Below are 15,299 nucleotides of genomic sequence, written 5' to 3' on the forward strand. Positions count from 1 at the left end.
CAGACATCTTAAAGTTGACAAGTTTGGCAAACCTTGATCTACAGAAAATATATATATCTGCAGATCCTACCCTGGCATACTTAGGGTAAATCTGGATGTGGATTATGACTGTGGCATCTTGTCTAAAATGTGTCAGGACTGGACATAATAAGACTGATAACCTTGTTACCCCTTCTTGAAGTTCCTCATCTTTTTACCTGAAAGATTCAACCAAAAATCACTATCCTAGGCAAAGCTGTTATCCACGGTATGTGGAAGATTATAACTTGAAATTTAAGAAGAAGAATAAGTGGAAAGGAGGTTCATTAACAAGTGATAGGAATGTAAGAAAAAATAAGACATTGTGAACCCGAAATTAAGAGGAGAGGCAGTTTTCTCTAGTGGGTAAGGCATCAGACTAGAAACTAAGTTGTAGTCCTGCCTTCCTTAGGGATGAAAATGAGCTGGATGACTTCTGTCCAATGGGTTCCAGAAGACATCGATTTCTAGTTCTGCCTTAGGCACAAAAGCTGGCTTGGATCACTCTGGGCCAGTCACTGTTTCTCAGCCCAACCCATTTCACAGAGTTGTGGGGAAAATAGGGGGAGGAAATATGTTCCCTGTCTTGAGTTATTTATAAAATAATAAAAGACAGGATAATAATATCAGAAAGAAAAGAATGAAGAAAGGGAGAGGGGGGGGAGTCTGTAATAGACAAAAGTGGTCAAGAAGCTATTAAGTCAATCAGAATACACCTGGAAGGGACCTTGGAGGTCTTCTAGTCCAACCCCCTGTTCAAGTAGGAGACCCTATACCATTTCAGATAGGTGACTGTCCACTCTCTTCTTAAAAGCCACAACTTCTGAAGCCTAGCTATTCCACTGGTTAATTATCCTCACTGAGGAAGTTTCTCCTTAATTCCAAGTTGCTTCTCTCCTTGATTGGTTTCCATCCATTGTTTCTTGTCTTGCCACAATTGAGCCCAGAATGTATGTTGCTAAGCGAGAAATTCCTTAAGTTTTTGCCCCATTGTTAGGGTTTGAGGATTAACCCCTAGCAGAGTATTGCAGCAGTAGTCAAGCCAGGCAGCCAAAGGAGAGCGGAAGGGCCCCAGAGTATACACACACTGAACACAAACACTGTTTGTAGTTTAAATAGTTTTTAATCCAGTTAGAGTTTAAGCATTGTCATTCAGTCCATTAAGTCATTCACAGTATTTCCATCCAGTAAGACTCACTAGTATAGTCCAAGTTAAGAGTCCTTGCAATATCTTTATCAGCCGATAAAGATATCTTCTCCTCCTCCGGTTTCACTCTCCAGAGAAACAAACGCTGGATATTCAGTAGAATTACGCAGTAAATCAGCAAAACAGTAGCAAACGAAAACAGTTCAGTCACAGGCACTCACAGTCAGTAATCACAGTTAGTCGCAGCAGCACACAGTTACAGACAGCTCAGACAGTAACTCACAGTAACAGCAACAGACAGTAAGCTTTCCAGCTTCTAATGCTTCCTTATATTGTAACTTCTAACCGCACCCTTAATCGGCTAATTGCCTGCTGCATTGTGCTTAAAGTGATAAGCACTTAAACCATGATATCTAAGTTTTATATATTTATTCACCCAAACCATATTTGGTATCAATGTTATACCTAACATACTCCCTTTTGGGTGAAATAAATATATAATATCTTTACAATCTTATCCCATATTTTTCACAACTCTCCTGGTGCTTACTGGCACCTTGGGCTTTAGTAAAATTATCAGCTAAATTGTCCTCCGACATACAGTACTCTAGCTGAATCATCTTACTTCTTACAGATTGTCTCACGTTTAGATATCTTAGATCTGTATGTTTGCTCCTTGTTTTTACTCCAATATTTGTGGCCATTTGAATTGCTGCCTGATTATCTTCATGTATAATTATAGGATAATCTACAGTTATACCTATATCAATTAACATTTGTTTATACATTATTAATTCTGTACATAACAATGATAAACAGGAGAATTCTGCCTCCATAGTAGACAAACTTATATGCTGTTGTCTTATTGACTTCCAGCCTATTAATGTATTACCCAGCATTATGGCTGTTCCTGAAGTCGACTTTCTAGTGTCTCTTTCTGATGCAAAACTAGCATCTGCATAAGCACTCAAAATTAAATCACCCTTTGGTTCTAAATACAATGAATAATTCATTGTCTTTTTAAGATATCTTAATATCCTCTTAGCTGCAATCCAGTGTCTTTCACATGGTGCAGAATTGAATCTAGTCAACTGATTCACACAGTACGATATATCTGGTCTAGACCAATTACTAATATAACTCAAACTACCAATTAAAGATTGATAAATCACCTTATCAAACTCAGGGCTTTGTACATCAGTGTTGCTAAACTCCTGACTCATTGGAGTCTTAGCTGGCTTACAAAGCTCCATCTTGTAATCTTTTAGTAATTTGCTTATCTTATCTTCCTGAGATATCTTAAAACCTTTCCGTGTTTTCTTTATATTCAAACCGAGATACTTCTTTATCTCCCTAATTGCTTGATCTTTATTCTCTTTCCTAATGATGCTATTATTTTATTTGCTTCATCATTAGTTTCAGTTATCAATGCAATATCATCTGTGAATAGTAATAATAATGATACTTTCCCATTTGTCTCCCTCTTAAACAGACATGGATCGGCTAAACCAGCTTTAAATCCTATATTGTCTAGTTCCTTTACAATATACTGGTTCCATTCATAGCCTGATTGTTTAAGACCATAGAGGCTTTTCTTTAACAACCAACAATCATTATTATCCTTATTTTCACTTTTAATACCAACAGGTTTTTTCATATAAATAATATGTTTTAATGGGGCGTGCAAGTAAGCAGTTTCCACATCTAAATGGTTAACTATATAGTTTTTACTAGCTGCCCACACTAAAGCTGCCCTCAAGGTTGCTGCCTTAAGACTAGGTGCAAACACCTCATCATAGTCATTAGCATTCTGCCTAAAACCTTGGGCTACTAACCTTGCCTTATGGATTAAATTACCATCCTTATCTGTTTTTACCTTAAATATCCATTTGCAGCCAATGGATTTCTTTCCTGCAGGTAATTTGGTATTTTCATACACCTTCATATCACTTAATGAATTCAGTTCCTTATTCATTGCTGTATACCATCTTTCTTTTTCCTTATTAGGATACTTATTAATTTCTTCTACAGAATTAGGAACTTGATTAATCTGGCACACTGTGTTAGCCTGGTACCTATCAGGCGGTCTAGATACACGTGTAGTTCTTCTGGGAATTACAGGGCTTACAGGAGGACTTTGTTGAACTACTACCTGTTCATCTTCCTCATCCTGTTCAGCTATTGAATCTGTTCCTTCCTTTATGGGCACTATTTCATCCTGTATTTGTCTCTTTACTTTATTTTTAAAGTTACAGGGATAACTAATGGGATTTCTATAGGATTCAATAATAACATCTTTATTGGCATCCTGTTCTAATTTCTCCCATCCTTCATGTTCTAGAAATTGGGCACTAGCACTACATAACACTTTAGATGTGCCTTTCTCCCAAAATCTATATGCCCTATGGTTTGCCTGATAACCAACGAAGAAAAATCTTTTAGCTCTATGTTGCCCTTTTTTTCTGAGTTGTGCAGGAATATGCACCCATGCTGGTGCACCAAATGTGTGCAGGTAACTTAGATCAGGTTTCCTGCCATGCCATCTGGTGAATGGTATTTCACCTGTTGTTGTATTAACAACGTTATTCAATATGTTATTAGCACACATTGTAGCCTCCCCCACAAAGAATCAGGTAACCCAGAATCAGTTAACATTGTTCTAATCATTGCCTGTAGTGTTTGGCCTCTTCTTTCAATAAAAGCATTATGTTCTGGCCTGTATGGAGCAGACTTCTTATGCTCTATTCCAGCTACTTTAAGTCTGTTCTGGAATTTGTTATTAATAAATTCCGCACCATTATCTGTCACCAGGGTTATCAGTTGTCGTTTAGACTTTCTTTCAGCAAACCTAAGCCAATTGAAAAATGTTGATATGTTTCAGTTTTGTTTTTCATTAAATAGCAAAACCCATATCTAGAATAATGGTCCATAATGCTCAGTATATATCTAGCACCCCCATACTGGGTTTCTTTGGACCTATTATGTCTGCAAATACCACTTCTAAAGGTTCTTTTGTTTTGAAACCATTTAGCCTATTTGCAGGCAATACCTTGCTCTTATCTTCACAGCAAACATTACAACGCAAATATTTATCACAAGATTTTAACCTTATTCCTTCAGATAACTCAACTGTACGTTTTAGCATTTTAAAATTTACATGCCCCAAACGCCTATGCAATAAATGGATACATTCTTCATGAGGCTTTATATTATTAAATACAGTTTGTGCCTCCCCTTTCTTACTATTATCTAAGACATATAATGTTCCATTTAAAGCTGCAGTTACCCTTTTGTTATCTTTTTCAATTATGCAATTATTATCTTTAAAAGTAATTACATAACCTAATTTATCTAATACCCTTACTGAAAGCAAATTAAACTTTAGTTGCGGTACATACAACATTTTTATATCCTGGTTTATGTACGGACAACGTGCAAAACCTTGACCTTTCGCTTTCAGGTTCCAGCCGTTTGCAAGAGATATATGTTGAGTACTTGTAGACATTTTTATAAATTTTGTCTTATCTCTTGTGATGCAGTGGGATGCGCCACTGTCAACCACCCATAAATTATTCTTCACATCAGAGTTGCTAAACGTGGCTAGTTCAAATGCTTTCTTTGGCTTTTTTACATTCTGGCTTTTTCTCTTTTTGCAGAATCTTGCCAATGTCTCTGCCTCCACAATTAAAACACTTTTTAATTGTGTATGCCGTTGAAGATAAATTCTCTTCTTCCAGGTGCTTTACTTTGCTTTGCTGGTTTCTTTCAAGCTTTGAAGATAATTTCTCTTCTTTCTTATCTTCTCTCAGCTCGTCACGCTCACGCCTTCTTCTGGCTTCTTCTAGTAGCCTGCCTGTTATGTCGGTTAATGAGAGGCTCTCTTTTGGCAATACCTCTAACGAAGTCACATAGTCATCATAGCTTTGATCTAATGAAGATAATATTATGTAGACTTGTTGCAGTTCATTAAATATAAGCTCTTTTTCTTGCAAATCTTGAAAAATGCTCTTCATACAGTTTAAATGAACTAACATATCTCCATTCCTCTGAAGATGCGTTCGAAAAAGCTTCCGTGTAAGATTTATATGTGCTCCTACACTGTCCCGAACATAAATCTTCCTGAGGTTCTCCCAGCAGTTTGCAGCATTTTCTTCTCCACGAATATGGACAAGCTGCTGATCACAGAGAGTCAGTCCTATGATGCATAAAGCCTGCTCATTCTTCAGTTTAAAGTCTTGTAACTTTTCGTTATCATCATCATTAGCAGGATCCCAGCTACTCACATCTGGTGGGTTTGCTATAATGTCCCACAAACCTTCTCTGCGTAGAAGTAAACTACATTTCATTGACCATGAAACATAGTTTGTTCCATCCAGCCTGGATATCATGGACAGTTGTGACAAATTTACTTGTGCCATTACTCTTCAGATATTTTGACTATTTTAAACTAATTAAAACAGTTTGATTTTACAGTAATGTGCAACTCACACCAACTCTCTCTGCTATATCCTGGTTAGTTAGACTATGCTGCTGGGCCCATAACCAATGTTAGGGTTTGAGGATTAACCCCTAGCAGAGTATTGCAGCAGTAGTCAAGCCAGGCAGCCAAAGGAGAGCGGAAGGGCCCCAGAGTATACACACACTGAACACAAACACTGTTTGTAGTTTAAATAGTTTTTAATCCAGTTAGAGTTTAAGCATTGTCATTCAGTCCATTAAGTCATTCACAGTATTTCCATCCAGTAAGACTCACTAGTATAGTCCAAGTTAAGAGTCCTTGCAATATCTTTATCAGCCGATAAAGATATCTTCTCCTCCTCCGGTTTCACTCTCCAGAGAAACAAACGCTGGATATTCAGTAGAATTACGCAGTAAATCAGCAAAACAGTAGCAAACGAAAACAGTTCAGTCACAGGCACTCACAGTCAGTAATCACAGTTAGTCGCAGCAGCACACAGTTACAGACAGCTCAGACAGTAACTCACAGTAACAGCAACAGACAGTAAGCTTTCCAGCTTCTAATGCTTCCTTATATTGTAACTTCTAACCGCACCCTTAATCGGCTAATTGCCTGCTGCATTGTGCTTAAAGTGATAAGCACTTAAACCATGATATCTAAGTTTTATATATTTATTCACCCAAACCATATTTGGTATCAATGTTATACCTAACACCCATTTTATGACTTTTCTTGCCACATTTGTTAAGTGAATCACTGCAGTTGTTAAATTAGTAACATGGTTGTTATGTGAATGTGGCTTCCCCGTTGACTTTGCTTGTCAGGATGTTGCAAAAGATGATCACATAATCCCGGGACACTGCAATCGTAAATCACGTGACCATGGTGATGCTGCAACAGTCAGAAGTATGAAAAATGATCATGTCACTTTTTCCAGTGCCATTATAACTTCAACCAGTCACTACATGAACTATTGTTAAGTCAAGGACTACCTGTATATGTTTGCAAGATTCACAGTTTAAACAAGAATATACAGTATATCCTAAAATTAGGCTCTCATGGTACAAATCAAATCGACCCCATCAGGGCTATTTCAAACGTGTTAAGAGTTCAAATTCTATAACCCCGTGTTTCTCAACCTTCTCAACTTTATGATACATGGATTTCAATTCCCAGAATCCCAATTTCTTAGAGTTGCCAAGGTCAAAAAATACAGATAGGCCTTGACTTATGACCACATTTACAGTGGTGGGATTCAAAAAAATGTACTACCGGTTCTGTGAGTATGGCTTGGTGGGCAGGGCAGGGGAAGGATCCTCATTCCCACCCAAGGGTGGGATGCTACCGGTTCTTCCCGGTTCTAAAGAACCGGTAGCTCTGAAGAACAGCAGACACCAAACCAGTTCTGTGTTTTTGCTGTTTTGGCCCACCCGCCTGCCCAGGCTCTTACCTGTCTTTTATTTCCTGCTTTTTCAACCTCAGCTGCTTTGCACGGCACAGCTGAGGTTGAAAAAGCAGGAAAAAGAGGCTTTTCAAACGCTGTGCACCTGCATGCAGTGCTTATCAGCTGTCCAGGCGGTTCAGCTGAAGGGTTTTTTTTTTACACATGCGCGCAGCGTAGTTAACACCAGTTGAATCCCACCCATGTTTCCACCCCACTCCAGGAGAAGGATACTGTAAAATCCCCATTCCCTCCCCACCCCACTAACCTGCTTTCCAGCTCTGTTCTCCTGGGCAGGGCCACCAAAGAAGACCCAGCCGATCTGCTGGGACTCGGGAGACAGAAAATAGATGGGGGCAGGGCCAGTCAGAGATGGGATTTGCCAGTTCTCCGAACTACTCAAAATTTTCGCTACCGGTTCTCCAGAACTGGTCAGAACCTGCTGAATGCTACCTCTGCACCACAATTGAGCCCAAAACTTCTGTTGCCAAGCGAGACAGTTGGTGAGTTTTGCCCCATTTTATGACCTTTCTTGGCACAGTTAAGTGAATCTCGTCAGTTATTAAGTTAGTTAGCCCAGTTGTTAAGTGAATCTGGCTTCCCCATTCACTTTGCTTGTCAGAAGGTGGCAAAAAGGGATCACATGACCTGCAGGATACTGCAAGCATCATAAATAGGTCGATCATCAAATGCCTGAATTTTAATCATGTGAACATGGGTATGCTGTAACGGTCGTAAGTGTGATAAACAGTCACAAGTCTCTTTTTTCAGGGCTATTGTAACTGAATGGTCACTAAACGAACTGTTGTAAATTGAGGATTACTTGTACTCCTATAATTTTTAACCAGTAGGCCTTACAAAAAGATAATGGAAAATCTAAGAATTATAGAGAGTAGAGCTTTTATTGATCATTATTTAGAGAGTAGAATAAAAATAATTAAAAAAGAGAGAGGGAGAGAATCCCACTTCCTAATATCCCAAGTCCTTCCTGAGATGACCTCCATTCCACGTCCTAGTATTAGCATCAAAATGGTTTTGTCTTCCAATATTTTTTCGCTAACTTTGTATTCTCTTTCCGGAGCAGACGCCAGTACTTCATAGTGTCCGGGTCCAGTTCTTCTAACTTCTTAGGGGGGCCCAAGTCCATATTGAAAAGCCTGGGATGGGGAGACAGGGAGAGGGAGAGAAACAGCCATAATAAAATAAATTCAGTCATGCAGCATCTTGAAAAGCTTATAAAACAACAGGGACTGTGGCTTTCTATGGAGGAAGCTGACTGATTGAAAGTGTTAGCAATAGCAGTAACACTTAGACTTATGTTATGCTTCACAGCCCTCTCTAAGTGGTTTACACAGTCAGCATATTGCCCCCAACTGCTCTGACCCAGGCTTTGTCAGACGTAATTAAACACAAACTTGTTTTAAAAGCAAAACCTATTTTATTACAACACTGGGAATTACTTTCATTCCCAGCCAGAACTAATTATAAACAGTTCCCAATAATAAGCACACGCCTTTAGGTACTGTGGAATGTTGCCAAAAACGGAAGTCTCCAATTATCACAGAAACCAACCGAAATACCAGAAAAAAACAATAACCAGAGCTTCAATCTATCAAACTACTTTGCTTCCTGCAAAGCTTTTGTCATTGAGGTCTGACTTTTATCCCTTATGGGAGGGGCAATCACCTCCCAGCCTTACTCCCTAGTTGCCCCTTCTGCTTCAGCTGCTCTTGCCTTCTAGCAGCTCTACGCGCACTGGGAACAGGCTCCCCTGGGTCCTCTGCTTCGCTGCTGCCAGACTCCGAAGGCAGCACCCCGCTCCCAGATGGTCCTGGCCCCATCCCTGCATCGGACACAGGACCCGTATCCAAGGCCTCTCCAGACTCCCTAGCTGGTCCCCTTTCTCCCTCACTGTTCAACTATGCTGCCGTCTGCACCGGCTGCGGGCGAACCACAACACCAATAATCTGGCTTCTCATTTTACTGACTTCGGAAAGATGGAAGGCTGAGTCAACCTTGAGCTGGTGAGAATCGAACTCCTGGCAGTCGTCAGAATTAGCCTGCAATACTGCATTCTAACCACTGCGCCACCACACTGATCAAACCTCTGTACAGGTAGTCCTTGAATTACAACCACAAGTGAGCCCAGAATTTCCATTGGTAAGCAAGACAGTTATTGAGTTTTTGTGCCATTTTTATGCCCTTCCTTGCCATGAAGTGAATCACTGCAGCTGTTAAATTAGCAACATGGTTGTTAAGTGAATCCAGCTTCCCCATTGACTTTGCTTGTCAGGAGGTCAGAAAAGGGGATCATATGGCCCCAGGATATTGCAACCATCATAAATACGAGTCGGTTACCAAGTGTCTTGAGTTTTGGTCAGGTGACCATGGGGATGCTGCAATGGTCATTGGTAACTTTAGTAACATTAGAAGACTGGTCAGTAACTTTTTTTCAGTGCCATTGTAAGTTTGACCAGTCACTAAATGAATGGTTGTCAGCGAAGGGCTTATCTGTACCTGCCTTAGTCACTGTTCTTTTATTTTAAATCTGGAAACAACAAACACACATAAATAATTTGATTTGGAGACAACAACTTGGTCCTCAACACCAATAAGACAAAGGAGCTTATAGTGGATTATAGAAGGAACAGATATCCAGATATAACAGATATAACAGACATCCAGCCCTTGCTTATCAATGGAGACCGAGTGGAGCAAGTGGCCAGTTTAAAGTTTCTGGGTGTTACCCTAAAAGAGGACCTGACCTGGGGTGCTCGCATTGCAGCACTGGTTAAAAGGGCCCAGCAGAGATTATACAACCTGAGACTTCTCAGAAAACAGCAACTGAATGAAAAACTGCTGGTGACCTTCTAACTGCTGCACCATAGAGAGTATCTTAACATACTGCACCTCTGTATAAACCATACATAAGCCAATTGCACAGTGGCAGATAGGACAGCACTCCAGAGGGTTAATGTCATTGCCCAGAAGATCACTGGTTGCCCTCTGCCCTCTTTGGAAGAGCTTTTTGGCTCCCACTGCCTTAAGAAAGTTCAAAACATTCTCAAAGATCCATCTCATCCTGGGCACCCTTTTTTTGAACTATTACCATTTGGCAGACGGTGCAGGATAATAAAAACAAGGACAAATAGGCTGAAAAACAGGTTCTATCCCAGGGCAGTAGCTCTGTTGAATTCTACTGTATAGTGCAATATGAATGCAACATCAGGGGTTTTCAATACAAGGTATAGAATGTGAAGGATGTGTGTGTGTTTATTTTCATAGTCATAATGTACACTGAAGACGGTATTTAATTTCATTGTACGAGGTGCAAAGACAATAAAGCAAACTAAACTAAACTTATTCAGAGATCATCATCATTCTAGCCACTGTCTATTCACTGCAGGATGAAGGCCTCTTTCACATTTTTTCAACCGGTAGGGTTCTGAGCTTTCTTTTTGCCAATTGGACCCAATTGGACCCAGTACAACTTTTGATGGACAGTTGTCAAAGGGCTTTCAAACTTGAATAAGAAGTGACATTCGGAAGCAATGGAAATTTGATTCAAGCAATCCTCAACTTACGACCATAATGAGCCGGTGTGACACAGTGGTTAGAGTGCAGTACTGCAAGCTACTTCTACTGCAGCTAGCTGCCTACAATTTGGCAGTTCAAATCCTATCAGGCTCAAGGTTGACTCAGACTTCCATCCTTCCGAGGTCGGTAAAATGAGGGCCCAAATTGTTGGGGGCAACAGGCTGACACTGTAAACTGCTTAGAGAGGGCTATAAAGGCACTGTAAAGCAGTATATAAGTCTTAAGTGCTATTGCTATCGCAATAATGGAATCCGGAATTTCCATCATGATGGTCCTAAGTCGAGTCCTTCATTTACCCAGAACAACACAATAGCAAAGAGAAGCAAAAGACTTCTGTAGCCCCAATCTCAGGGGTGGGCTTCAAAAATTTTAGCAAAGGGTTCTCTGCCTGGTTGCTGGGTGGGTGTGGTCATGGTGGACGTGGCCGCCCTAGTTGGCCTCCTGCACCACAGCGGGGGTGGGGGGATGTTTTTGCCCTCCCCGGGCTCCGGAGGCTTTCCTCAAGCTTCTGGGAGGGCGAAAATGGCCTCTGCGGGCTCCAGAGACTCTGGAAACAGGCCCATTTCCGGCCTTCCTGAACTTCCGGGAGGCCCGTTTTTCGCCCTCCCCGAGCCTCCACACACACATCCTGCACTTACCTGCATCCAAAATGGGCTGTGTGGGGACTCCTGGGAGGGGAGGGGCAGGGCGGGCGAGGCAAGCCAGGAGAGGGATTTGGGGGTTCTCCGAACTGCATAGAATCTTAGCTAGGGGCTCTCCCGAACCCCTGCGAATCCCGCCCAGCAGCCCACCCCCGATTGGAGGTCATTCCTCTTTTGCCTGTCATCGTAACCGAGACGGGCCACTGCTTACCATTCAGGATACTCAGAGTCCGGCTTCAGCTCTACGTCCGTCCCTTCCTTGTAGATGTTCACCCCCATAGCATGAGTGGTGAGCTTAACTGGGTCCTTGCATATTTCAGGGCCTTTCAGTTCTTCTTTGGAAAGACCTTTCATTCTGCCTTTCGCTACTAAAAAGAAAATATTTATTTCAGGAGCTGCTTTGGCATATGTGAGTACATTATTCAGGAGTAGGGGGGAAAAGGGGGGTCACTCCACAGTCAAATCAATCTCTGGGGATATGGAAAAAAAAGTTGCTTTTACATTCCTTTTTCACACTCTAGGACAGGGGTCGCCAACCACCGGTCCGCGGACCGGTACCGGTCCGCGGAACAACTCCTACCGGGCCGCTGGCTTGCTGGGCGCCGCCATCTTTTTTTGATGAAAACGTGCTTCCGGTGAGGTCACCGGAAGCACTTTTTCATCAAAAAGATGGCGGCACCCAGCTGATGCCGGCAGCTGATGCCGGTACCAGGTCACGGCCAAAAAGGTTGGGGATCACTGCTCTAGGAAACTCAGGCTAACACCCTCAGAAAAAAAATACTTTCAGGAAGCAGTTCAGAGAAGATGGCACTTTTTGTGAAACAATAGCAATAGCACTTAGACTTATATACCGCTTTACATTGCTTTAAGTGCCCCTAAGCGGTACAAACTCTGCAGATATTGCTATCATGAGAACTAGCTACTTTCTGCACATACAGTCATCTGCTTTACATAACCCTCAAGCTATACTGTATACAGATAGGCCTCAAGTCACAACAGTTCAGTTAGCGACTATTCAAAGTGACAGTGGCATTGAAAAAAGTGACTCATGACCATTTTTCACACTTACGACCATTGCAACATCCCCAAGTCGCGTAATTAAAAGTCAGATGCTTGGAAATTGACTCATAGTTATGACGGTTGCAGTGCCCCAGGGTCATGTGATCACCTTTTGCGATCTTCTGACAAGCAAAGTCAGTGGGGAAGGCAGGTTCACTTAACCGTGTTACTAACAACTCCCGCGATTCACTTAACGTCTGTGGCAAGAAAGGTTGTAAAGTGAGGCAAAGTTCACTTAACAAGGTCTCATTTAGCAACAAATTGTGGGCCAATTGTGGTCATAAGTCAAGGACTACCAGTATTTTGATTAGTTTGGGCTTAGTGTATTGCCTGAACTTCTACTAATGTCATATATATATATATCCAGATTCAGCCACAGTTTTGTTCCACATAGTGTCAACCTTGCGAATTCTCAAGCTTCCTCTTTCCACCATGTATTCAAGATGGACAGTGATTAATGTTTATATGTATTTATATGTTAGGGTGTAGGAATATACATATTTTTGTATATAGCATATCTATATGTATGTTATGTTGAGAACAGGCAATAAAATTTCATTTTTAATGTGTGCGAGAGTGCCCACAGAAAAAAAATGTCAATAAAGGTTATCTTATATATAAAATATATAAAGCTTAGACTAATACAACTAAGAGATAGTTTTGCTGTAGTGGCTAAAGGCAGACCTAAAGGCAGACCTAAAGGCAGGCTATAGTTCAGTGTTTTTCAATCTCAATGACTTTAAGAGGTGTGGACTTCAACTCCCAGAATTCCTCAGCCAAAATGCTGGCAGGGGAAATTCTGGGAGTTGAAGTCCACACATGTTAAAGTTGATAACGTCGAGAAACACCGGCAAGGATAAGTAAAAAATAATAATCTAAAAGCAATAAGGTTTTAAACTAATCCACTGGCTCCTTCCCTCTAAAAGGCTGGGGCGACAGCACAAATCGAACTTCCATGCAGAAGAGCAATCTACCAAAGATAAACAAAGGAAGAGGAAGGCTTTAACAGAATAACGAAGTTGGAAGGGACCTTCTGAGGTCTTCTAGTCGAACCCCCTGCTCAGCCAAGAAACCATTTTCAGACAAATGGTTGTCCAGGATGTGCAAGGCTCTTCTTAGATGCCCCTCGCCCCTCCATCCGACCATGGAGGACGCTCCCTTCCACTCTGGCTTACCCGTTTTTTTGGCAGCATAGTTTCTGACCGTCAGCCGCGACCATGAAAGGCTGCAGACCGAGGAGCGGACAGCAGCCCGCAGCTGCAGCCCAACCAAAGCCATGCGACCTCGAAACCTACCCGCTGGCTGGGTCTGGAGGCTCAGACGCACGGAGTCGGCGCAGAAATCAGAGAGCATTCTGGGAAACGTAGTTCGTTTGCCTCCTCCCTGTTTCCTTTTGCGGTCGCCGAGCGCTGATTACGAAGACGACTTCACTTCTTCCTTCCCCAACCGGGCGCCCCTGCCTCAAACGTGCTGCATCGCAAAAGCCGTCTTCTTCAGTCCGCCTGGACAAATATTTCACAGACTGCAATAGGTTCCTTCCAGGGAAAAATCTCCGCAGAATCCTGCACTTAATGAAATGTTATAAAATGTTCATTATAATTGACGTCCAAATGGAAAACACTCCCACCATCCCTAACCCGCTTCGTTAGCTGAAGTCGTTGAAGTTGATGGCATATTGTAGATTTGCTCAAAAAAGCGTCTATATTCTATTGGATTCTGATATATTTATGACAGAGAACAAACTACTGGTGCAGTTCTTTTCCGTCCCTATCATACAATATTCAGATTTGTCAGGATAGTCCATCTGTCCATTCTTTTTTTTAAAGTTCACTATATCTTAGATGAGTTTAAAATAGAATCTCTGTGTTCCAAGAGATATTTAGTGTACGCAAAGCAATCCTGCGCAAAGATGAAAATATGTACAGCTTGAATTAATCCCTCCTCACTACAAAAATAACTATTTTTCTCCACTACACTTGACCCCTCAGCTATTTTTACTTATGATTGTACTTTCATTCTAATGTTCACTATGGATTTTGAGCATGCCACATCTGACAGGTCAATGATTGTAAATACACTGTAGTGTACTGTCGTGTAGTACTTACAATTCAATCCTAAGGAATTTGGACAACTTTCAAATATGTGGAATTTCCAGTCCCCAGTCAACAAAGAATAATTTGTGGGTTGATGTCTACACACCTGGACATTTTTTTTAGGTTAGAACCCACTCATTTAAGATTGCTGATTTTAAAAATTATGTTGGCTGGCGGATGCTGCTGAATTACAGCCTACATATCTCCGTAATCAGTAGGACTTTATATTATATTAAGGGTGAGAATAAGGTTCTAGAAGGCAGTATTTTCAACATTAAGCAAAAATGAAGAACAGGGGGCGGGGGCAAATCTCAAACTGACAAGAGGAAAGTTCAAAAATAATGTCAGAAAGTATTCCTTCACAGAAAGAGGCGTGGGGAACATTGAAACCAACTCCCAAGGGAGGTTGTGAGTCAGTCAACAATAACTGAAAAACAGAATGATGGAGTTGGAAGGGACCTCAGTGGTCTTCTAGTCTGACCCCCGGGCTCAAGCAGGAAACCTTATATCTTTTCAGACAGATGGTTGTCCAATCTCTTCTTTAAAATCTCCAGTGTTGAAGAACTTCTGGAGGTAAGTTATTCCACTGATTAATTATTAATTATTCTTGTCAGGAAATTTCTCCTTAGGTTGGATCTCTCCTTGATTAGTTTCCATCCATCACTTCCTGTCTGACTTTCAGGTGCTTTGGAGTTTAAACATTTGAGTTTTACCAGTAACATGCTTGGGATAAAGACATGTCCATCATCTGACAAAAATATAAAATAAAATGAACATAATTAAAAACAATTAAAAAGAAAAAAAACAAAAACAAAAAGGCAGACTTAACGGACTACTGAGTCTT

General features: G+C 41.1%; 1 protein-coding gene across 1 annotated transcript; it reads right to left on the reverse strand.

Moving 5' to 3' along the window:
- Nucleotides 1-7,948: 7,948 nt before the first annotated feature.
- Nucleotides 7,949-13,696, reverse strand: LOC113425604 (large ribosomal subunit protein mL54-like). The gene is made up of 3 exons (XM_026687828.2): nucleotides 13,538-13,696; nucleotides 11,515-11,671; nucleotides 7,949-8,222 (listed from the first exon to the last, which is right to left on the reverse strand). Exons 1-3 carry the CDS (start codon nucleotides 13,638-13,640, stop codon nucleotides 8,090-8,092), a joined length of 393 nt encoding a protein of 130 aa, XP_026543613.2. The 5' UTR covers nucleotides 13,641-13,696; the 3' UTR covers nucleotides 7,949-8,089.
- Between the last annotated feature and the right edge of the window lie 1,603 nt (nucleotides 13,697-15,299).

Source organism: Notechis scutatus, chromosome 1 (assembly GCF_049901735.1).
Source record: "Notechis scutatus isolate UNSWTSFEM ecotype Mainland chromosome 1, rNotScu1.2, whole genome shotgun sequence".
Lineage (NCBI taxonomy): Eukaryota > Metazoa > Chordata > Lepidosauria > Squamata > Elapidae > Notechis > Notechis scutatus.

Coding starts and splice junctions, on each gene's coding strand:
- LOC113425604 (XM_026687828.2), bottom strand. CDS start 13,640: ATGGCTTTGGTTGGGCTGCAGCTGCGGGCTGCTGTCCGCTCCTCGGTC. Junction 11,672..13,537: donor CTATGCTGCCAAAAAAACGG/GTAAGCCAGAGT, acceptor TTTTCTTTTTAG/TAGCGAAAGGCAGAATGAAA. Junction 8,223..11,514: donor GACTCTGAGTATCCTGAATG/GTAAGCAGTGGC, acceptor TCCCCATCCCAG/GCTTTTCAATATGGACTTGG.